This window comes from Equus asinus, chromosome 5 (genome assembly GCF_041296235.1).
Source record: "Equus asinus isolate D_3611 breed Donkey chromosome 5, EquAss-T2T_v2, whole genome shotgun sequence".
In the NCBI taxonomy this organism is placed as follows: Eukaryota; Metazoa; Chordata; class Mammalia; order Perissodactyla; family Equidae; genus Equus; species Equus asinus.
Window position 1 is genome coordinate 30660260 of NC_091794.1, and position 23560 is coordinate 30683819.

At 36.0% G+C, this 23560-nt stretch overlaps 1 protein-coding gene across 5 annotated transcripts in view; it reads left to right on the forward strand.

The window, feature by feature from the left end:
* Positions 1–23560, forward strand: part of FGF12 (fibroblast growth factor 12) — a 502076-nt gene that overhangs the window by 334482 nt on the left and 144034 nt on the right. For all 5 annotated transcript variants that reach the window (XM_014843391.3, XM_044771304.2, XM_014843390.3 and 2 more), the window contains one exon: positions 5957–6060. In XM_014843391.3, the coding sequence (XP_014698877.1) occupies positions 5957–6060 (104 nt within the window). The remainder of the gene's footprint in view (positions 1–5956; positions 6061–23560) is intronic.

The following is a 23560-nucleotide window of genomic DNA, read 5'->3' on the forward strand; positions in this document are numbered from 1 at the left end:
TTTTGCTATTGAGTTGTAGGAGTTACTCATGTATTTAGGATATTAACTCTTTATCAAGTAAATGGTTTGTAGACATTTTCTCCGATTCTGTAGTTTGCCATTTCATTCTCTTGTTTCCTTTGCTGTGCAGAAGCTTTGTAGTTTGATGTAGTCCCACTTGTCTACTTTTGCTTTTGTTGCTGTTTTTGTTGCTGTTTATGTTTCTGTTGTCATATCCAAGAAATCGCTACCAATGCCAATATCAAGAAGCTTTTTCCCTATGTTTTCTTCTAGGAGTTTTACAGTTCAGGCTTTATGTTTAGATCTTTAATCCATTTTGAGTTGATATTTGTGTATAAGATAAAAAAGGGTTCAATTTCATTCTTTTGGATGTGGATATGCAGTTTTACCAGCATCATTTATTGAAGAAACTGTCCTTTCCCTTCATTACCTTTTTTCATACCCTTTTTCCATGTGGTTCAGTGATTGAGTTTGTTATGGATCCCAAGAACACCAACTCAATTATTTTATTTTCAATAATATAAGAGTCAGATTTGCATAGAAGTTTGGAATGAGATATTACTTTTGGAAAGGACAAGATTGAGGAGATGCTCACATGTCAGATTAGATGCTTGAACTCGGTTTGGCTTATCATTGTTGTCTTTATTTAGCAAATGTTTACTGGGATGCTGAATATAAATAGAATATATACTACCTGGCTTATTCTCCCTGTCAATTTCTCTCTGTTTTTGTCTCTGTCTCTCTTTCTCCCTCCTCCACTCCCTCCTTTTCTCCGTTTAATACACGTTTGGTTTAGATGTGATCTTGTTTTGGAGTGCTTACAATCTAGTTGTGGTTAGGAAAGAAAACATATTTTTTTTAATGGAAGAAAGTTATAAATTGTCATAAATATAGTCTAGATCCAGGACTAGGGCAGCTGAGAAGTGAGAAAGAACACTTGGTATTTTGTGTATTTCAAGTGTGCAGGGGTTTCACTATAAGGATATGGCATAAGTGACATTCTAGGCAGAGGGAATGAAGTAAGCAAAAACACGGAGTTAAAAAGTGGCAAGAGGGAAATCAAATTACTAGAATAAGGAAATAAATATATTACCGTGAATAGTGCCACATAGCAGAAATGTATGCTGTGACTATGTATAACCTTGAATACCAGGCTGAGAAGTTTTAAATTTCTTTTTTTATCTTAAAAACACACTTTTATTCCAATAAGGAAACCTAAATTCCTGGAAATAAGGTGCTTTTTCATGCCCCTTAGAGTCAATTACATTTATTGAATATAAGATACGTCCATATAACTGGGGTAGAAGTTGCAGAAACCTCCTCTCAAGAGGCTTGCAGCTTAGGGATAGAGACAGATGTGTAAATAAACAATTATAATACCACATTCCAAATGCCGTTACAGAGATATGCCCATGAAATAGACAATTATGGACAAGGAAACAACTGTCTCGGAAGGGTTTGGGAAAGACTCATGGCGCAGTTTAACAGGGAAGATAGGCTTTCTAAAAAAAGAGGCAAAAGAAAAACTAAATCCAGGCTAGTTAAAGATCAAGGGGGAACTTAGGAAATGGCAAAAAGCTTTCTGAAGCTGGTTATGGTGAATGAAATGAGTGACAGGTGATAACCTGGAAATGTCGTTTGTAGCCAGGTTGTAAAGGCCATTGAGGGTCCGAGTAAAGACTTTGGATCCTTCTTGTAGACATGAGTATTCACTAGAGATTGTAAGCAGGGAGATGGCCTGAGTAGATGCAAGGGACTTGAGGAATGGTGTGGCCCTCTTACTATGAGTTAGGACAGTGGCTTTGAGGTTGGAGAAGAAGACTGTAGGCTCAGGAGAAATTCTGGCTGCATAGTGAAGGGCTCCTGTGAGCTACAGCCAGTGTGCTACACTGAAGATAAATAAAAGATGAAGGTAAGTTGTTTGCTGCTTTTCAAGATTTTAGGAGGCAGATGCAGACCCTCCCAAAGAGAATAGTTTTAAGCTTTTACCACTAAAATGTCTCATCCCAAATTGTTTACTGATTTGTCTGGGGTTTTTTGGTGAAGAAGGTTGGCCCTGAGCTAACATCCATTGCCAATCTTCCTCTTTTTGCTTGTGGAAGATTGTTCCTGAGCTAACATCTGTGCCAATCTTCCTGTATTTTGTATGTGGGATGCTGCCACAGCATGGCTCGATGAGCAGTGTGTAAGTCTGTCCCCGGATCAAAACTTGCAAACCCCAGGCTGCCAAAGTGGAACATGTAAACAACCACTATGCCACCAGGCTGGCCCCTGATTTTTTTTTTTAATGGACTTGCTAAATCTCCCAAAGCATACCATCTAAAAGCATTATCACCTTATGGTTCATATAAAACTTTCACACAAGTTTCTTCCCTTTGTCTCTGCCTGGTTTTAGTGGCTTTCTCACTCTCCACAGGTAGGAAGAGCTTTATAGTTACTTTTATACTTCCATTTCAGTGAAATGAACCAATATGCTTAGCATTTATCCTGGGAAATCTTTCTCTTAGAAAAACATCATTCAGCATTTTGGATTTCATTACTCTTTCTCATAAGAATTGTCACTGAACTTGAAATTTTCTAGTGGTTGCCTATATTTACAATGTATAAGTACCTTACATTTAGTTCACACCTTACGTGTTAACTCTGCTTTCATTAGCAATCTCTGTCAGTTAGGATTAGGGTTGGCTCTGCCTTGCACAGACTGAAATAACAAGGACTTATTTTTCTCACATAAAATCCAGACCTGGATAATTGAATGCTGGACTGGTGCCATTGCTCCACAAAGTCCTCGGGGACCCACTCTTTCCAGCTTGCCTGCTACCATTCCCTCAGGGGTGGCCCTTGTTTTCACGGAATGAGATGATCCAGCCACCACATCCTGGTAAAAACAGCAATAAGGCAAAGGATTGAGAAGAAAGCAAAGGACACTTCTAAGCTCTCTTTAAGGAAGGAGTCTTCAAGCATACAAAGACCCTCACTGACCAGTACTGAGTCCATAGCCACAGCTAGCTGCAGGCTATGTAGGGAAATGTAGCTAAATCATCTATTACTTTGTAAGAAGGTGAGAGTGGATATAGGAGGAAATTAAATTTTAAGTGGAAGAAGGGGGAAATATGACATTTGGGGCAGATAAGCACATTGGAGAGCTAGAAAACCTTTTTTGAGATGGTTTCACCGGGGTTACCTCTCTGAACCTGTTTGCCCTTCTAAAAATTAGGATAACCATTCTGTCCTAAATTCTTCATAGTGTTTGTGGTTGAAGGTCAAGTATGATGATGGATTTATCAGCTCTTTGAAAATTAAATGTTGTGCAAATATAAAATATCATTTTTTAAAGTATTAAACAAGGTTCTGAATATGGACTCTAAATATTACTGGGATGATATGTCAATTTTTACATCAGACCCCATGGTAACCTTATTTGACAAGCAGAAGAATGAAATATTAATGACAACTCTTATATAGAGAGAACATATCTCTGTTTATGAAACACTTTGAAGACCATGGTAATGCATTTGGTTCTTCTATAAACTCTGTGCAGTAAGGATTATTATGCTCATTTTACAGATAGAAAAACTAAGGCAGAAAGGTTAAATGAATGGCTCAAAGTCATGTAGCTTCTGAATGATGGGTTTAGAAACTATGTTGTCTGCAAATCTCTCACATTTTTTTGTAATCTTGCTGCTTGAATCTTTGTATGTCAACTTCTTCTTGCCCATTTGGTAAAGTCTAGTTGTCTAAGATTAGAGTGACAGATTCTCAGTTATTTATCCCTGCTTTATCTAGCTGGTGTTCTTTCTCATTCCTCCCCAATATGAATGAGATCCTCCAATCTTCCAGTCTCTTCCTATACACACACGTTACCCTGCAGAACCACCTAATTTCCTGCCCCACGAAAATGTCCTTCTGTTCTTGGCTTACCCAACTTCTGCCATTTCTTTAGGTGTCAACTCAAGTCCTTTCTTCTGTGTGAGACATTTCCTGAATACCTCAGGCCCCCCAGATCTTCTATTTTCCTGAACTTCTGTAACATAGAGAATATATATAGAGTGCATATATTATGTTTAATTATAGAAATAAATTATACACTATATCAGATTATTCCATATGTCTTAGTTTTCTCTCAACTAGACTTTAAGGTCTTGTTCTTCTTATTTCAGCAGCACAAGGACAGTGGTAAAAACATAGGAAGAAGGAAAACTAATATACCTTCAAACTGAGCCAACTATTAATTCTTAAGCATCTACTAAGATCTAGTCTCAACTTTCATGACAAAAGAGGAAACAGATTCAAAGAGGAAAAGAGACTGGTCCAATGTCAAACATCTAGGAATTGAATCCTGCTGTACTGAACTTGTGGTCTAAGGCTTGATCCTTTACAACTATCAATTGAACATTTGACTGAAAGCCAACTACTATGTTTTGTGTGTGTGTGTCAGTATGTTTAGCTTACTATCCCAGGTTGAGAGAAGCCCCCCCCCCAAATGGAAACATTTCTCATTAATGGTAGTACATTGGTTAATTTATGTATATCTTATATTCAAAACTGAGAAGATGACCAGAACTGATGGGAATTTTACCAGCAGAAAAGATGGGTAAGGACTTCTGACCAAGTCAGGATGTTAAAGTGAACTACAGAGATACTCGCTTATGCATGAAGTCATGAAATATTTAGTTCATGTCCATGTTGCCATCTGCAGAGCCTAACAATATGATTGTTTTCCTCCCTTATGTGATACAAATTCTTTCAGGATAAGGGCAATGTTTTATGTTTATGCTCATTTTGTAATCCCAACAGTAAGTAGAATAGTGCTAGGGATATATAATTCATAGAAATACATTGTTACAAGAAAAATAGATGAACTTCTTATTTATATTTTTTCTGGTGTATGAATACCTTCTCTAAGTGGATATATAAACTATTGAATATTTTCAGTGATAGGCGACTCAAATATTTAAAGACTACAAGCATATTTCCCTTTCATCTTAGGATATTGAATTAAACTTACCAAGTTAATTTTAATGGTTTTGTGCATATGTATAAATATATATGTGGTATATATATATAATGTGGTATATATATATATGTGCATACATCCTGAGATATAAAATATGTCCATTATAACTTAAGGTATCGATTTTCTATCCATCTGTTTATCTATATACATTTACATGTCAAAAAATAAAATATAAAGAGAAACGTTCTGGGCCAGCCCCGTGACCAAGTGATTAAGTTCGCGTGCTTCGAATCCTGGGCGCAGACATGGCATCACTCGTCAGGCCATGCTGAGGCAGCGTCCCACATGCCACAACTAGAAGGACCCACAACTGAGAATATACAACTATGTACACAGGGGCTTTGGGGAGAAAAAAGGAAAGAATAAAAAATAAAATTAAATTAAAAAAAGAGAAATGTTCTCCTTCCACCAGTGTAGCTAACAGTGAGTCAGTAATTCTTGTGTTCACCTTTTGTGTTCAAGACAACGTTAAGGACCACAAGGAGAGGACTGAAAACAAGTTCTCACATGTTTTAAAGACCGTATTTTATATTACTCATGACTACAAACATGTTTTCTACTGTTGAGAATTTTTTGCTTCAAATTACTTGTTTTTTAGAAAAAAATCATCTTATGTTACACTGTTTGGGTGTGTGTTCATTTTGTGGAGCAGAGATCCTGGACTCTCGGATCCAGGTGGGGCCTTAGAGACCTTCTAATCTAACTCCTTTATTACAGATGAGTTTCCGTGATTTGCCTGAAATCACACGGGTAATTAGTGGTGGCGCAGAGACAAGAAGCCAATTTTCCTTACTCTTTGACTCTCTCTCCCTTGCTCTCTGTCTCCCCCTAGCAATTTCAACTCACAGGTTTTATTCCCACGAGTCATCTTAAGAAGCAAGATAATTTTATTCAAAAGGTCACTGATCCCTTTCTCTCTGTCTTCTTTTTCCCTTCTAGCCCTGTTCAATCTAATTCCCGTGGGCCTGCGTGTGGTGGCCATCCAAGGGGTGAAGGCCAGCCTCTATGTGGCCATGAATGGTGAAGGCTATCTCTACAGCTCAGTAAGTACCCTGTAATGCGTATGTGTGTGTAAACTGGCATTCAGAGGTAATGGAGTAACCATTATTTTAGGGAAGAAAATTGGAAGTTGAAGTCGTTTTATATTTTCTGACCCAGTATGTCAAGATTATTATGAAGATTTCATAATTTAGAGCGTTAAAGATCATCTTCTGTTGAGAAAGAGCTAGTTGGTCTCCGTGAAATATAAATTCCCTTCATCTAGCTCCCACTCCTGGAGGATAATCTATCTTTTGAATTTTACCTTTCTGTTTAATTCAAGGGGTAAGATATTTTTCTTTTCTCCTGTTACCTCTCCTTTCAAGCGCAGAGGATGGTTTAGGAAGCTAAATTCTTCAGTGTGTCTGGGAATCTTCCCTGTCTTATTGTGGAGAAAGAGCTTTCTGAATAGATTGTGCTTTTGTTTGTATTTATAAATCTGTGTAGTATCGAATGCATCAGATTCCTGGAATAACTGGCAATGTGAATTTCTGGAATGAGCTCTGGATTAGGGGCTGGGATATGTGAGTTTGATTTACATTTCAGTTTGGACGAGTCACCTCCTCTCTTTGGTTTAATTTCTGGACGTTTAAAATGAGAGTGTTGGATACCATGTTGTCTAAAGTCTTTTTTAAATCCAGTTGACAAAATTAGGTAGCATCAGTGACTACATTATCAGCCCTAACATATTTTAAAGTAGTTAACGCTGTTCTGATGCCTGTTTCATTCAAGATAATAAATCATGCATTGAGAGAATGTGGCTGCACCAAATCATGTGTTTTCGAATATAAAACACATTTCTGTTCTCTCATAAGGGAGTCACCTATTTGTAGTTTGTGAAGAAATATCTTTGAAAATCATGGTTACAGATTTCCACTCTTACTTTCTATGATCTCTATAAATAACATAAAGTTATTATTCAGGAAATGCATTTATGCCTACTAGAGTCTAAATTAGTTATTGAATAACCTTTATTAAACTTTTTCAATATTCAATTAAATCAATCCCTGGTATTATGTTTGTTTATTAATAATACATCTGTCATTCATGTTAGAATTCTTAAAGTTGCTATTTTACTCCTGAACATATTCAGATATGAATATGCATTTATATCCTAGATGTGTACATACACATTGTTTTTCTATAGTTTCTACTCAATACTTAAAGATATATACAGTTTCGGTCAAAATAATAGGCTTTCATTCTTGGTGTGACATAATTCTAACAGTTCTTAATGTCCAAATACTATGAGTCTATATTTGAAACGTAAGAATTAAAATAAGGAAAAGAAAGGTAGGTTATTGTTTTGAATAATTCCAGTTAAACTTTTAAAAAAGTTTTGAATGTACTACAAACTAAAACATGGAGATGATCTTAAGATGTATTAATTCAAAGATTTAATCAGTCATCAAGTAAACAACTAAAAGTAGATTAGATTACGTTTATCCCTGTATTTAGAAGGTCATTATTCATTTTTATATTTATTTAAAAGGTCATAATTCAGGTTATAATTCCACAAAAACTGTAGAGTTCAGACCTTTGGACTAGAGTTGATTTCCAAACTACTGAGAAGAAGAAAAACACAAATTCTGACAACAGTATTGTAGTCAGAAGGTAGTTGTGTAGGAGCGTGCATGCACACGCGTGCGCACGTGTGTGTGTGTGTGTGTAGGGGGTGGGGGTGGGGAGGAGTCACTCTTGTTGGGTGTAATCCCAAAGGTCCTGGGAGAGGAGCCTGGGTATTCAGTATGAAATAACAGAACTTCATCCTCTGCAGCCTTTTCAAAGATGTGTTCTTTCTTTCCTTCTTGCTTAGAGCTAGTGTTAACCTGGGGGCTTGAGCCCATAGCAGGAGGTTTTAAGAAATTCTTGACTAGAGAATTTTAATGGAGGTGCTTTTTTGTGAAAGAGCTAACACCGTAGTAAAGCTAATAACCATCTGTTGAGTTACCTCATTTGGGCACCTAGATTTTCAATTTTTCTCTTCACTTAAATCAACCTTGCCTCATACCAAGAATCACAATGCTTTTCCCTGCTTTTGAGACTATGAGGCTCCTGGGGACAATTTTCCTTTAATTGTAAACATGGCATCACTGACATAGATCATCAGCACCCCTACTTTCAAAATCACCCTCTTTCTGGATAAGACTAATAGGAGTAAGTGCTGGCTTTTAATATTAAACAGTACCCATAGGCCTGATGATTTTGTTATAGGACCAAAGAGGGTCAATATTGGGCGAGGCAGACCTGAAAGAGAATGGGGTGTCAAGGCTTTCTTGCCCCTTGTACTGCTGTGTGTCTGTGTGGCATGCCTCAGCAGGAGAGCACTAGTGCAGCCGGAAGCCTTGTGGTGAGTTAAAAACAGGCTGTTAACATAGGCTTTCCTGAGGCTCTTTTGGTATATTAAGACTTGAAGTCATTTGAAAAGCAATGTCCTACTTCATGTGAAATAGTGTAGTTGGGCACACCGGTGAAGACCCTAACTGGAACATATGGCAGGGCAGGGGTAGTGGTGTGGGGCTGGGGGCAAACCAAAGAGGTCATAAAGAAGCTAACTTAGAATCTGAGAGACATTCACAAATGGTTTAATTTACCTGGTTCATATTCAAATGTAAGCTCGGAATTGATTTCCTCGTTGCTTCTGATTTTCTCCCCTCACCAGGAGACAGAAGGAGAGAGTGGTAAACGCAGAGTGACCGTTAGGTAGCCTAGAACTAAGGGTTTAAGATCCATTCTGAAAATCTTGTGTGTTAATAGGTGAGTTTAATCTGTACGTATTTAATGAGATTTTTGATGCATTTGGATTTGTTTTTACCATTGTAGTTTGTATTTTATCTTTTTAAAAAAATTTCTTTGCGTTATTGAACGGTTTTTTTTTAATTCTATATTCATTCTTCTGCTAGTTTCCTTAGTTTATGTTTCTATTCCTTTAGTGATTCACTCTTACTTATTTTGACATACGTACGTAAGTATATAGTTTGCTAAACATTTTTTTGTGCTCCCATCCTCCTTCCAAATGGACCTTAGGATGTTCTCGTCCTAGCAAACACCACCACCCTTCCCACCAATTTTATTAGTTACACTAAAATAAAATCATATGCCTGATTAGTTATTATTCTATAGCTAATAATTCAATTTGCCAGTCCTTAAGATGATTTCTATGCATATAGTTTTTGGTTTTTTGTGTGCGTATCAAATTTGGTCTCTGTGAGTTTACTTTTCTTCTCAAGGAAATCTGTCATTGTTTTGTGTGTGAAGTATGTAGATGGTGAGCTCACTTCACCCTGGTATTCCATGAAAATGCCTTCTTTCCACTCTCCCTCCCTCTTGAATCACGGTTCAGATAGTTAGACAATTATAAGGACACCAATTTTTCCCCAGCACTTTGAAAATTATCTTCCATGGGCTTCCAATATCTGTTGTTGACTATGAGAAGTTTGCTGAGCGTTTAATCTTCTTTCTTTTGTAGGTAATCTACATGGAAAATGTAAAAGATTTTTTTTCTCTTTATACTTCATGTTCTGCAAATTCATTATAACGTCTACTTGTGTATCTATCTTAATTTGTCTTGTTAGGAATTCAGAATATTCCTTTTTTTTTTTAGGAAGGTTATCCCTGAGTTAACTACTGCCAATCTTCCTCTTTTTGCTGAGGAAGACTGGCCCTGAGCTAACATCCATGCCCATCTTCCTCTACTTTGTATGTGGGATGCCTACCACAGCATGGCTTTTTGCCAAGTGGTGCCATGTCCGCACCCGGGATCCGAACCGGCGAATCCTGGGCCTCTGAGAAGCGGAATGTGAGAACTTAACCACTGCGCCACCGGGCTGGCCCCCACAATACTCTTTTAATCTAAGGCATCACATTTCTTCAATTCTGGAAAATTTTAACTCTTAACTCATATACGTTTTCTTTCCCTATCATGTTTTCCAGTCTCTTGTACTAACAATAGTCAAATGACTTATACTAGAAACTTTCAAATTCATCTACTGTCGAATTGATGCGGTCTATTTTGTGATTTCAATCACTGTGTTTTTCCTTTTTGGATGTCTGATGGCTTCCGTTTGATATCTACCTCTTCTTGATTCATTTCTTCCTGTTTTTGCTATCTGGCTCTTTTTGTGGAAAGTCATTACCTGATTAACCTCTCTGAGCATTCTTGTAATGCTTTGTCAGACTGTTCCATAAAGTTAATTTCTTTTGTAACGAATTCATATTTCAGTTGTTGATTTTGTGGGCTGTCATTTTCCGAATTAGATTAGATCATATTGGAAGTAGTTTTTCACGTGTTTGGAATTTCAGTCTGCAGGCACGTTTCCCTCCCCTCCCTCTCCCTAGTCTATGTCTTCCTGTGAGGTCTGCCCTCACTTTCTAGCAGTGTTTTGTTGCCTTTATCCAGCCTTAGTGGCTGTAGTTTATAATAAGATTTTGAGTCATATCACGGCTCTTATTCTAGGGGGACATTGGGTTAGGGAACGGGGCCCGGGCTGGGGGATGGCTTGGTCTAGTTCCTCTCATTGTGAGTCTGTGTCTACCATTGCATCTTGCTTATTAAGTAGTAGCAGTATGTTTTCTTTCAGCGTTTTTAAGGTTGGAGCAGGAAAACGATCCCAGCCCCTGGTATGAGCAGGCAGCCTTGCTCCAGCCCTCTGTCCTACATAGAGGACTTTGTTCCTTTTGACGTGACCAGAGTGGAACTCTGGATCACACCGCCTCCAGGACTGGAAGCCCAGTAGAGCTGCAGCTGCAGCCTGCTCAGTGCTTTGTGTTTCTCTCTCATGGGGGTGTTTGGCCTGCTTTGATCCTGGCTATGTCATTTAGCCCTTACTTTTTAATATTTTATTCATCATCACTATCTGTTTGGAGCAGAGTGGGTGCATCCTTGTCTGAACTCATGCCTTTTTCCCTCCTCTTGTTTTTTATTGTGGTAAAAAATGCATAACGTAAAATTTACCATCTTAACTATTTTTAAATGTACACTACAGTTGTGCAAAAGATCTCTAGAACTTTTTCACCTTGTAAAACTGAAACTCTATGCCCATTGAACAGCAACTCCACTATTTCTCTCCCCTCAACCTGTGGCAAAAGCATTCTACTTTCTCTTTCTGAGTTGGACTGCTTTAGATACCTATAATAAGTGGAATCATGCAGTATTTATCTTTTTGTGATTGGTTAATTTCACTTAGCCTAGTGTCTTCACAGTTCATCTGTGTTGTAGCATATGACAGGATTTCCTTCTTTTTTCAGGCTGAATAATATCCTACTGTATGCGTATACCACATTTTCTTTGTCCATTCATCCATTGATGGATATTTAGGTTATTTCTGTATCTTGGCACTTGTGAATAATGCTGAAATGAACACAGGTGTACAAATATCTCTTCAAGATCAGCTTTTCAACACTTTTGGAAATATAGTCAGATGTGGGATTGCTGGATCGTAAGGTAGTTCTATTTTTAATTTTTTGAGGAGCCTCCATACTGTTTTCTGTAGCAACTGTACCACTTTGCATTGCCACCAACAGGGTTCAGAGGTTCCAATTTTTCCATATCCTTGCCAATACTTGTTATTTCTGGGGTTTTTTTGATATTAGTCCTCTTAACAGATATGAGGGGATACCTCATCGTGGTTTTGATTTGCATTTCCCCGAGGGTTAGTGATGTTGAGCACTTTTCCACATATATGTTGGCCGTTAGTATGTCTTCTTTGGAGAAATGTCTATTCAAGTCCTTTGCCCATTTTTAAATTTGTGTTTGGTTGTTGAGTTGTAGGATTTCTTTATATATTCTGAATATTAACTCTTTATCAGATACATGGTTTGCAGGTATTTTCTCCTATTCTCTAGGTTGCCTTTCAGTCTATTGATTGTTTCCTTTGCTGTGCAGAAGCATTTTTGTTTGATCGAGTCCCGTTTGTCTATTTTTGCTTTTGCTCCCTGTGCTTTTGGTGTCATATTCAAGAATCACTTCCAAATTCAATGTCATGAAGCTTTCCCCCTATGTTTTCTTATAGGAGTTTTACAGTTTCAGTTCTTACCTTTAGGTTTTTAATCTATTTTGAGTTAATTTTTGTATATGGCATAAAGGAAGGGTCCAACTTTATTTTCTTGTATATAGATATCCAGTTTTCCCAGCAACATTCTTGAAGACACTTTGCTTTCCCTATTGTGTATCTTGGCACCCTTCTTGGAGATCATTTGACCCTATACTTAAGAGTTTATTTCTGAGCTTTCTATTCTGTTATTGGTGTATATGTTTGTCTTCATGCTAGTACCATGCATTTTGATTACTGTAGGCTTGTAACATGATTTAAAATCAGGAAATATGATGCCTCCAGCTTTGTTTTTCTTTATCAAGATTGTTTTGGCTATTCAGGATCCTTTGAGATTCCACATGAATTTTAGGATGTTTTCTCCTATTTCTGCAAAAAATGCCATTGTAAATTTTATGGGGATTGCATTGAGTCTATAGGTTCTTTTGAGCAGTATGGACGTTTTTAACAATGTTAAGTCTTCCAATCTGTGAACACAAGATGTCTTTCCATTTATTTGCTTCTTCTTTAATTTCATTCAGCAACATTTTGTAGTTTTCAGTGTATAAGTCTTTTGCTTGCTTGGTTAAGTTTATACTCATGCCTTTTTGAAAGAAAGCCTGAAATAGTTTTTAATGGCATTAAATAATACCATTTTAAAAAAAGTAAATAGAAGTTCTAGAAGCTATCGCTTTCCCAAACAAAAGAAGCTCATGAAAATCAGAAACTTCTGTTCGTGAAACACCTTCTTCAGTAGTTCAGGAAATACTTCCTTGTGTTACAATCTATTGAGACAGATTCTTCTACAAAATTTACCTTATTTGGACGGTGCCATTAATTTTTTTATTTTTGCTGTTTAACCAGTACTAGCTGACTTGAAATTTAATGTCCTTTGATGTTTCATTCTCTTTGAGGTTTACAAGTTTTTGAAAAAGTTTGTAAAACTACTTAAATTTTCTCCTAGTCTCACAGTACTTAAAAACACTTGGGTTGAAGTTGGCGGGGGTCCGGGGAGGACATCTTTTCATCATATAAACAGAGTATCAAGATGAATAGATCTCTTCTTTCTACCATCCTCTATAAATTTACTATAAAACTGGTATTTGCTATAAGATTGGTATCTTTTTATATTTAAGTAGTTTGTACTGAACCTTGCATACGTAAAACAATTACAGATGAGCATTTTTTGATATAAAGTTATAAGGACAAATTATTGTCAAACTGGTTAAAAGATTGGTGATAAAATATTTTACATAATTATTGTAGAGAGTCGTATGTGTAATAAGATGCATAAAGGATTTAAAATTATAATACTATAGTCACATTGTCGATGCTGGTATGCTTGCCTTTGTCTATTGTGTACCTGTGTAATTGTTAACATTCCTTGTAGCTCAGCTCACATATTAACTGATATGTCACCTCTCTCCATTACTCGTATCATTGAGAAAGAGATGTTATTTCTACTTTAATATCACAGCACCTGGCTTCCTTTTTTCTGATGGGCAGGAATTATATTGTATTCATCGCTGTCCCCTGGGCCTCATATATCCCCCAATCACAGCATTAAATACATTCTCTGCTAAAGGAAGTTTCTTAATAAAGACATTGAATTTTAAAGAATTGCCTATTCCAAGTATAGATGTAGCAAATTCCATACAATAAGTGGATAATTAACTATGATTACGTTGATGATTCTACAAATCACAACACAAATGCTGCTTTACCCTCAAAGTCAATCTCAGTACAACTAAATTCCTTCGACATATATTTGTTGGAACTCTACCAATACCAGGCACTATGTAGTGAGCATACAAAGACGGGTAAAAGAGCAAAGATCCTTATCCTCCTGGAGTTTTCGCTTAGCCTCATAATTGCCTGTTGCAGGGAGTTTGGGCTAACCACAAGGTTAGGGAGCACAGTCCCCCAGACTATCTTCACTTCTGACACCAAATGCAAGTTTGGAGGAAGAGTCCAAAACCACCCCATGGTTCAATGATTTGCTAGGACTTACAGAACTCACGGAAAAGCTATTATTATTATTATTATAGTCATGGTTATGGTTTATTACAGGAAAAGGATACAGATTAAAATCAGCCAAGGGAAGAAGCTCATGGAGCAGAGTCCAGGAAATACCAAAAGTATCAAATTCAGAGTTTCTGTTATCCTCTTCCCCTGGAGTCAGGATGTGTTACTCTTCCAGTATTAATATGGGACAGTACACATGGAGAATTGTCAGTCAGGAAACTCTCATGAGCCTTGTTGTTAAGAGTTTTATTGGGGATACAATAAAATAAAATAAGACTGAGTACCCATGAGGTTGATCCCAGGGTCCAGGTCAACTGATACTGCATGATTCCAATGTCCTTACCCTAAGTCATTGTTATTCTCTGGCTAGCCCAATGTCCTTTGTGACGGCTATATTTAAAGGTATCAAGAGCAACAATAACAACAAGAATAAGAGAGAGATTGCTTGATTGATTTATGTTCCTTCTCACCATTTGGAATTCCATACCGAACTCTGGTTTTTCAGTGAAAGCCAACGATGTCAAGATTGCAAAAAGATACTGACTTTATATTGAAAATCTGAGTCAAGAGTTACTTAGAAACATGTAAGGAGTCTCTGAGGAAGAAGAAAAGAGAAGGCCAATATTGAGAGGTATAAGGAGAAAACTATTTTATGTCCACAAAGTGGACGTTAGAAGAAAGTACTTTTTATTTCACTCCTGTAGTTTCTTTTGCTTTCCCACTATCGTAGATATCCAAAATTTTCCAGCCCTGAAGACCCGCTAAAAATTTTCTAAATTTCTGCAGCCAAAAATAACTTCCACATTTTGCATTTTGATAAAACATTTATCGGTATATTTCCTTTCTTCCTTTTGTTAGAATTATTTGTTTTCATGCCTTATCTATCCCATCAGATGCAAGCTCCTTGAAGTTAGGGAAGTTTCTGAAATAGATTAATATCTCCCATTTCACTGAAAGCTGCAATTCCCGTATAAAGGTATCTGTTAAAATCTTGTTGAATCAGTTGATGGATGCATTTCATGCAGTTTAATTCCGGCAATAATTCATTGGCCATCTGGTCTTAATGGTTTTTGTGATAATTTTCCTGATTCTGACTCTACACACTTTCTTGTTCAGCTAACTAGTTCAGTTTTAAGTAAGATATCACTGTTCTGTTGAAACATGGATAGTTTGCTAGAGGAATCTTACTGTTCATGCTTCTCTGCACTGAGGCTGATATTGTGTTTTAAGAGTTGATGTTGTCATGCTTTCCTTTCTGTACTAAACACTGCTTATAAAAGGAGGAGGGTACAGGGAGCAAAGATTTGTCCAGGACATCTTCTTGGGAAGCCACTTGGTCATTATAGTTCATCTCTTGTAAAAGATTTCCATTCCATGTTGAAAAGAGATGGCAGATTTTTAAAACAAATACATCTAGGATAGAGGTACGAAGTAGTTACCTGCTTTGGAATAATTTGAGTTTCCTCATCAACTGATTTCCTCATGGAATATTCTAAAATTTGAAGCTTGTGTAGAACTATTTCTTGGGGCAAATAGAATCTCTGAAAAGTCCCTAACATTGAAGGAGAGCACGAGTGAGCGAGAGAGAGAGAGGGAGAGAGAGAGACAGAGAGAACATCTTAGCAACTAATGCCCAATGAATCATAGAATTTTGAAGTTAATGGCCTCTAAATAGAGAGAAGTCAAAGGCCAAATCACAGAGGCTTGTTCAGCAATTCGATTGTTAAATATTCACTTTAAGTTATTTACATATTTTTTTTTCATATACCTGTGGTGTCCTTGAATTTTATGACATTTCTTTTTCATCTTAAGTTAATTTTTGGCCATAGCATCTAGAAAAGAATTATTTATTTTGCCTATTTTTTTTTTACTCTCATGTATGTTAATTAACTAAATTGGAGTGTTCTTTTCAACTAAAAACACAAAGAAAATATGGAATCCTGCCAGCCCAAGAACCTGGCAGTTCTTGCTTGCAACCACATGACATGGATATTTTTGTTGGAATTAGGTTTCCTTTCTTTGAAAAAAAATCAATAAGTCATTAGTTATACTTTCAGTAATGACTGAATAATGGTAAGCATCCATTTTTACCTTATTATGATATTTTCACTAGTAAGTTGTGTTGGTTTTATTCCAGGAGTTTATAACTTCTAGAAAATATTAATACTTTAGTTCCAGGGCTAGCCTTAATTGTAAAAATTAACATGTGTGTCTGTAAATCCAGGGATCCACAGCCGTCCTTGGTCCCATTTATCCAATAATTTACTATCTATTTATTTAGAATTGGTAATATGGCATACATTGTCTTAGGCACTGGAAATAAAATGGAAAACACTTCCACTCTAGTGGGAGAGCAAGACAACATGTAAACAAATAAATATGAAAATTTACCACTGAGGGTTGGTGCTATGAAAGAGATAACTATATTTTTGTAATAGAGAATAATAGAGGAAACTAATTTAAACAGCTTTGCCATGAAAATTTCCTTAAGGAGATGATATTGAAGCAAAAATCTAAAATATGAAAAGAAAGAGAGTCATGCACCAAACCAGGGAAGGGCGATATTAGTAGAGGGAAGAGCAAAACATTCATAGGAACAAAATGTTTGTAAACCTTACCGTTTTTCACCTCTTCTATTATACTTCTTGCATCTGAAGTGCCAGTTCCAATATTCATTAATTTTCATTTACTCTTCTATTTGATTTAAAATATTCATGTGCCAAGTACTATTTTAGGTGCTCTAATCATAAGAGTGGAAAAGGACAAACACCGTGCTTTCATACGATAATATAAGATTGAAATTGTTAAAGGTCATAAAAGAAGGAAGCAGGGTTATTGACACATGATACACTTTATGTCTTGGCATATTTTTTGAACTTTTAAATTTGCATTAACTCTCATCATGAATTTTTTTCTGTAATTTGTCTTATCCTGGTATTTTGACTCTTTGACATAGAATCCAGGAATAAGTTACATGTTTTTAAAAAATTTGTATGCTATTTGGTGAAATGCTTTCTTCATTATTATATTCCTAGAGATTTACAAGAACTTTCTTAGTTATTTCAATAAAAATACTTCATTGGCATTATCTTAAGACCTTGAAGTCTAATTAGTAGCATGTTGCCAAAAAAATTATTTTAAAAGCTCCACGCTACATATAAAGAAGTAACTCAAAATGAATCATAGACTTAAGTGTAAGAGCTAAAACTATAAAACTCTTAGAAGAATGCGTAGGGGTGAATTTTCATGACCTTAGATTAAGCAGTGGTTTCATAGATAGGACACCAAAAGCACAAGCAAGAAAAGAAAAATAGATACGTTTGCTTTCGTCATAATTAAAAACTTCTTTGCTTCAAAGGACATAATCAAGAAAGTGAAAAGATAACCTAGAGGAGAGGAGAAAAGTTTGAAAGTCATAAATCTGATAAAGAACGTGTATCTAGAATGGATGAAGAACTCTGCCATCTAAAAATAAAAAGACAGATAACCCAATTAAAAGTGTGCAGAGGATCTGAATCGATATATTTCTGGAGAAGATATACAAATAGTCAATAACCATGTGAAAAGATGCTCCGCACCATTAGCCATCAAGAAAATGCAGATCAAAACCATAAGGAGATACCGCCTCACACCCACTAGAATGGCTATATTAAAAAAGACTGATCATAACAAGTGTGTATGGGGAAATTGGAACCCTCAGACACTGCTAGTGGGAATGTAAGATGATGCAGCCATCAGACTGCCGAAACAGCCTGACAGTTCCTCAAAGGGTTAAACATAGAGTTACCATATGACCCAGCATTTCCACTACTAGGTATATAAGCAAGAGAAATGAAGATATGTCCACACAAAAATATTTGTACACTAATATTCATAGCAGCATTATTTGTAATAGCCCGAAAGTGTAAACAATCCAAATATCCATCAACTAATGAATGGATAAATGAAGTGTGGTATATTTATACAATGGAATATTATTTGGCAATAAAAAGGAGTGAAGTACTGATATATGCTACCACATGGATAAACCATACAGACATTATGTTAAATGAGAGAAGAAAGTCACAAAAGCAACATGTTTTCTTTTGTCTCCATTTATATTAAATGTCCAGAATAGCAACCTATAGAGACAGAAAATTGATTAATGATTGTATGGTGCTGAATGGGAATGGGTCACTGTTAAAGGGTGTGGGGTTACTTTTTGAGGTAATGAAAATATTCTAAAGTTGACTGCGGTGATGTTTGCACAAGTCTGTGAATATACTAAAAACCATTGAATTGTGGACTTTGAATGGGTGAACGGTATGATAGGTAAATTTTATCAATAGTACTCTTATTTAAAAAGCTAGTTCTATTTAAAATATCAATTTAATCATTTTAAAATAGATTTTAAAAGTAAATAAAATCACTTTTCTCTATTAGATTCAAGACACACTAATTGAATTGTATTTTTTGTTTGTTTAAAGTAACACAAAGGTGTGAATTTCCTCACAATTGGAGAGGTGTGACAAAATTTTTAACACTCTGGTGTGGGAGCGAAAAGTGGTAAAAGGATTGAAAACAGAGTAGATTTCGTGTTTTCATTGTGAACTGTGTCCTACAACTGCAAACACCGTTGATTTTGACCACAAAATATCAGCTATGAAAGAAATGGGTTTTATAATAAGATTAATATTTGCTAGGACTGATGGTATTTGAATTGCCTTCCTGAACTTGGACTTTTAAATTATTATTGCCAGTGCTTTAAAGGTTTATACATATCTTTTAATGAGGGTGGTACATTGGATAGGTGTAAGTTTGGTTTAAACATAAACATATAGAATATTTTTTTTTCTTTCTCTCTTTGGTTCAATTTTAAAAAGTTTTGTGAGGTACTTTTGAATATTTTGTACCTTAAAATTCATCTTGGGGCTAGTTAATGAAAAGATGTATAGAAATATATGTATCTATTTAGCAATGCACATTTTAGAGCCTTGCAACAGAGCATGTTCCATCTTTATAGACATCTGGAAATTCCAAATTATGGAGCACTTTTAAACAGGAATATTTTAAACCAGCTTTAACCAAAGTTTGCAGCCAATTGGAATAAAGCAAGATCCATAAAGATCTACTTTTTACAATTAAATATTTATTTTTATTTTATGCATATTATGATAGAATCACTTGAAGATCATCTCTAAGAAACCAAAGTAGCATACAGTTGAGGGGCAACGTGTATCTTCTGTTCCCAACCTAGCTTGTTTCACCTTCTTCGTCATTAGACATAAAAAGCACATCTCAAGCCATAATAGAAGCCTATTTTGTGAAGTGTGGCTATTAATCCAGCTTTTATTTCATGGCGTTGTCACAATTATTTTACCATCACTCTTTTGTGTTCATTACAGCATTCATTATGTCTGTTTTCAAGGCCAGCGGCTGGGTCAATCAATATCACTTCCACTCAGTGAATTGGATGAGGTTTTGTTCTCAAAAGATTTACCATTTTAAATATTCTGTATCTAGTTAGGCTTGTTTAATTTAGGCCATCTAAAAATGAAAAAAAAGAAAAGAGAGAACAATAGAATTCTCTAAAAGAAATCCCGAGATGCGTAGAGTTTTAAGAGAGTTGAAAACTTTCCATATAGTTTAGCCTAAAATACCGTTAGGTAATTGATTGCTGTGTACCATTCAGTCTCTGCTGGAACACCTCGCTTTCTAGAGGGGCACCCCACCCCTAGAGACTTCTCATGCTGTTATTGAGCAATCTGGTGTGGTGTGAAGAACAGTGTTTGGAACCAGTCATACTTGGATTGTAATTTTGTTCTTGCCGCTGGTTGAGTTTAGGTGACTGACTTAATGTCTCCGAGTTCCTCATACCATTTTTTAAATTGAATGCATTATATCTACTTTCTAAGTTTGTTAGAGGAATTTAAAAGACAAAATCATAAATAATACACTCAGCTCAGTAATGAACACCCAGTAAATGTAGCATTTTCTTCCTACCCCCTATAAATGGCAAAGCATTTGGCAAGATGCAAGATATCTCAGAGTTGTATATTTTGCATGTGAAAAATTTGTTATTATTTATCTATTTTGATTATAGTGGAAATATAGTCATACTTCTTTTGGTCATCCTCCCTCATAACCTCCTTCATTATCTCTGTTCTATGCTCTCTCCTTTCCCCGAAATCTCCAGTCTTGCACAATCTGGAAGAGTACCTTCTGTTGCTCCTGCTATTTTGTATTTCAGCACCTTAAAGATAAGCTAGCCACCATTTACTGCCTCTAAAATCTTCAATGAATTCTAGTAACCCTACTATAAAATCCATAATTCTTTTTCTAGCCTTCAAAGCCCAGTAACAATTACACCCCAACATAACTCTCTGGTTTCATCTCCATTTTTATTTCCTTTTATGACATGTTTTCCATTCCTTTCATTTTTTTTCTTTTCTTTTTGAACCATTTCTCAAAAGTCATATATCTCACTTTTCCACACACTCAGTCCTAATGATTTTTCTGTCATTTACTTAACAGTATCCCGTTCCTTCTTTAAGGTCCAGTATACTGCCACCATGAGATCTTCCCTGTTGAAACTAAAGAAATCATTTCTGCCTTTCTTTATCCTTGCATAGTGTTTTGCTTGTACCTCTCTCACAGCTCTTCATTCTGCCTTAGGTTCAGTTTGTACTTTTCTCTCCAGAACTAAATTATCAGCATCTTGTAGGCAAAGCCTGCATCTGATTCATCCTTGATTTTCCACTACCCGTTTCCTGCAAACTCTTCCACCCCATCACCCACCCAACACCACCTCCACAGAGGTGATGGAGTTGGCTGTTTCCCCAGTTGCTTGGGCTTCCAGTGCTCTTCAAATGTATGCAAAATCTTGCCTCCTTAAAACCACATGAGACTGAATATTTGGGATTTTAATCTTAACGTGAGGGACACAAACTATGGCTTCTGTTTTGGTTTTTCCCTTTGTGGTCTATATCACAGGCTTTCTTTCCATTAGCAGCTATTTTGGGCTTTTTATTTTATTCTCTTCCTTTGCCCTTTGCATATTTTTTTAATAATATATTTGATATATTTATGGTTTCCAACTTTGCTTTAAAATGATGTGATACCCAGAAATAAAGTTATTTCCTGCATGACACATTGAGGGCAATTCTTCAATTTGCAAAAAGCAAGCAATATCTCTATAAATGAAATACAATATTTACATTGTATTATATGGATTAGGAAGCATGTTTGCATCCATCATTTCATTTGATTCCTACCCCAGTGAAGTAGGCAGAGGCAAGGAATATTGTGCTTATTTTATGGATTAGGCGGTGGCAGCTGTGGGGGCTTAAGGGATTTACCTAATGTCACAAGCTGGTGCCAGACCTTGAACTAATTTTCCTGTGCTCATTCGAAGACACTTTCCACTGTATAATGCTGGGATATGTAAAATGCACACAAGTTGATCTCTTAAAATGGTTTACCTGCAGTTTCCCCGTAGTGCTTCATAAAGTAAAATGGGTTGTTGTAGGTTTAGTATTATAAACGCCCTTATTTGGTTTGAACTTTGATATTTTAAGTTGTCTATTTTCCCGTTAGATCTGCCAGTGTCACGTAGCCTCCAAGTTGGTTGAATATCACATTAGTTTTGAGTGCCCGGGTGATATGGGAGGTGATCTATGATTGGGGCAATGGTAAATTGGTTTCTGAATTTTTTTTCAGAGTTTGTTTGTATGCCTTTTTAATGCCTTAATGTGGATATTGTTGGGGTGTGGTTTTTATTCCTGGAAGTTTTTAGTGATATCTGCTAATTCATCATCCAAATGAATTATTACTATTTATTATTATTATAATCTGAAATATAGATATGAAGTATAGAATAGTAGGTTATTATGGTGCTTTTCTTAAGACTTCTTAATTGTATTTCCTGGTCTTCATTTTCAAATCTATATTTGCAGACAGGCTATGCTTTCAATGTCTTATTCTTTACAAAATAAAGAGACACAGGCAAAGTCCCCAATATCTAAGATGCATTATGTGAGAATGGAAAATGGAGTTGTACAGTGCATAGGTCTCAGATGAAAAATGTAGAGGGAAGTAATTGGCCACCTTCCAAACTCTTTTGAGAGACTGATCCAGGAGTCCAAAATGGGAAATGAAGTTTCAAAAAAAACATTCACCAAAGAGGCATGATTCATCTTGTTGGCAGTAAATATAACTCTTTGAGCACTGTTATTTATTTGACTACTTCACTGGAGTCCAAGTGTACCTAACTCTGCAAATCAGCCTCTCAAAAACTCTTAAAGCCCAGCCCAAATGCTTCCCCTGACTATCAGCTGTTTGTTGTTTTTTTAATTCTCCTTGTTGTATTGAGAGATCTTCCAAATCTCCCAATTCTGTCTCTGCTGTCTAGCACTGTGCCCACTCTGGTTTCATTTTTATGGACTCTCACTTAATAAAAGTGATCATATAGGTCAACTAGACTAAATCTGTGCCTCTTTCTCAAATATTCACCAAAATTAAAATCCAATCTTTGCTGAACCATCTCTAAGATTGAGGGCTCTGTTATCTGAATTCTACACTGGAGACGATTGCTAGGATCATAGATCATCTCTTTATTGTGCCTTTTTTGGTCATCATTCTGCAATCTGAAGTCACAATATGTTAATTGCTTAGCAATGCTTGGCACATAGTTGGCACTCTAAAGCTGTTGACTTGGGAAAATCAAATCAGTTTTTCTATTTCTCTGTCCATTCTATCACTATTTCAATCAATATCTCTACCTATCTGTCTATCTATCTACTTTTATATCACATAGAATGATGCCTGACACCTAATAAGGAGTTTAAAAATGTTTATGAAAATTATTATTTTTTTCTCACATGACATATTTTCAACTATTTGTTGAACACATTTAGATACCGTAGGAACTGATTATGGTTCCCATGAGAGTATTAACCAGTTCCAGTCCTCTCACAAAAAAGTTAATAAATATTATTTAGCAAATAAGAGAATCATTGAATAATTATATTTTATGAATTGAAAGAAAGCTATCAATCATTTGTGTCAACCCCTCCCTTTTTTTTCAGATTAGTAAATAGAAATCTAGAGCCTAGATTTTTTTTATCCCTTCATCATTCAGAGCTCACTCTTTTATGTATACTCATCTCTCCTAAAATGTGATATTATAATCCATTCAAGTGATGTTTTATTAGTTTCTGCCCTGGGTTAGCCCTTACTGAATACTGGTGACATCAAGAAACCATTCATGGTCAGTATGTATTGGTCAGCATGTTTGAGAAATTCTCTGATATTGCTTTAGTTTAAAGCATTGATTTATTCTCCCCTGAAGGTAACAGTTTTATTATCATTCTGGTGGTTTCCAATGAGAGCTTACCTGATTTTCTGATAGATGATAAACCTGCAGAAATATATATTTTCATTGACTTTATGTTTGACCAGTAATAGTCTTGGT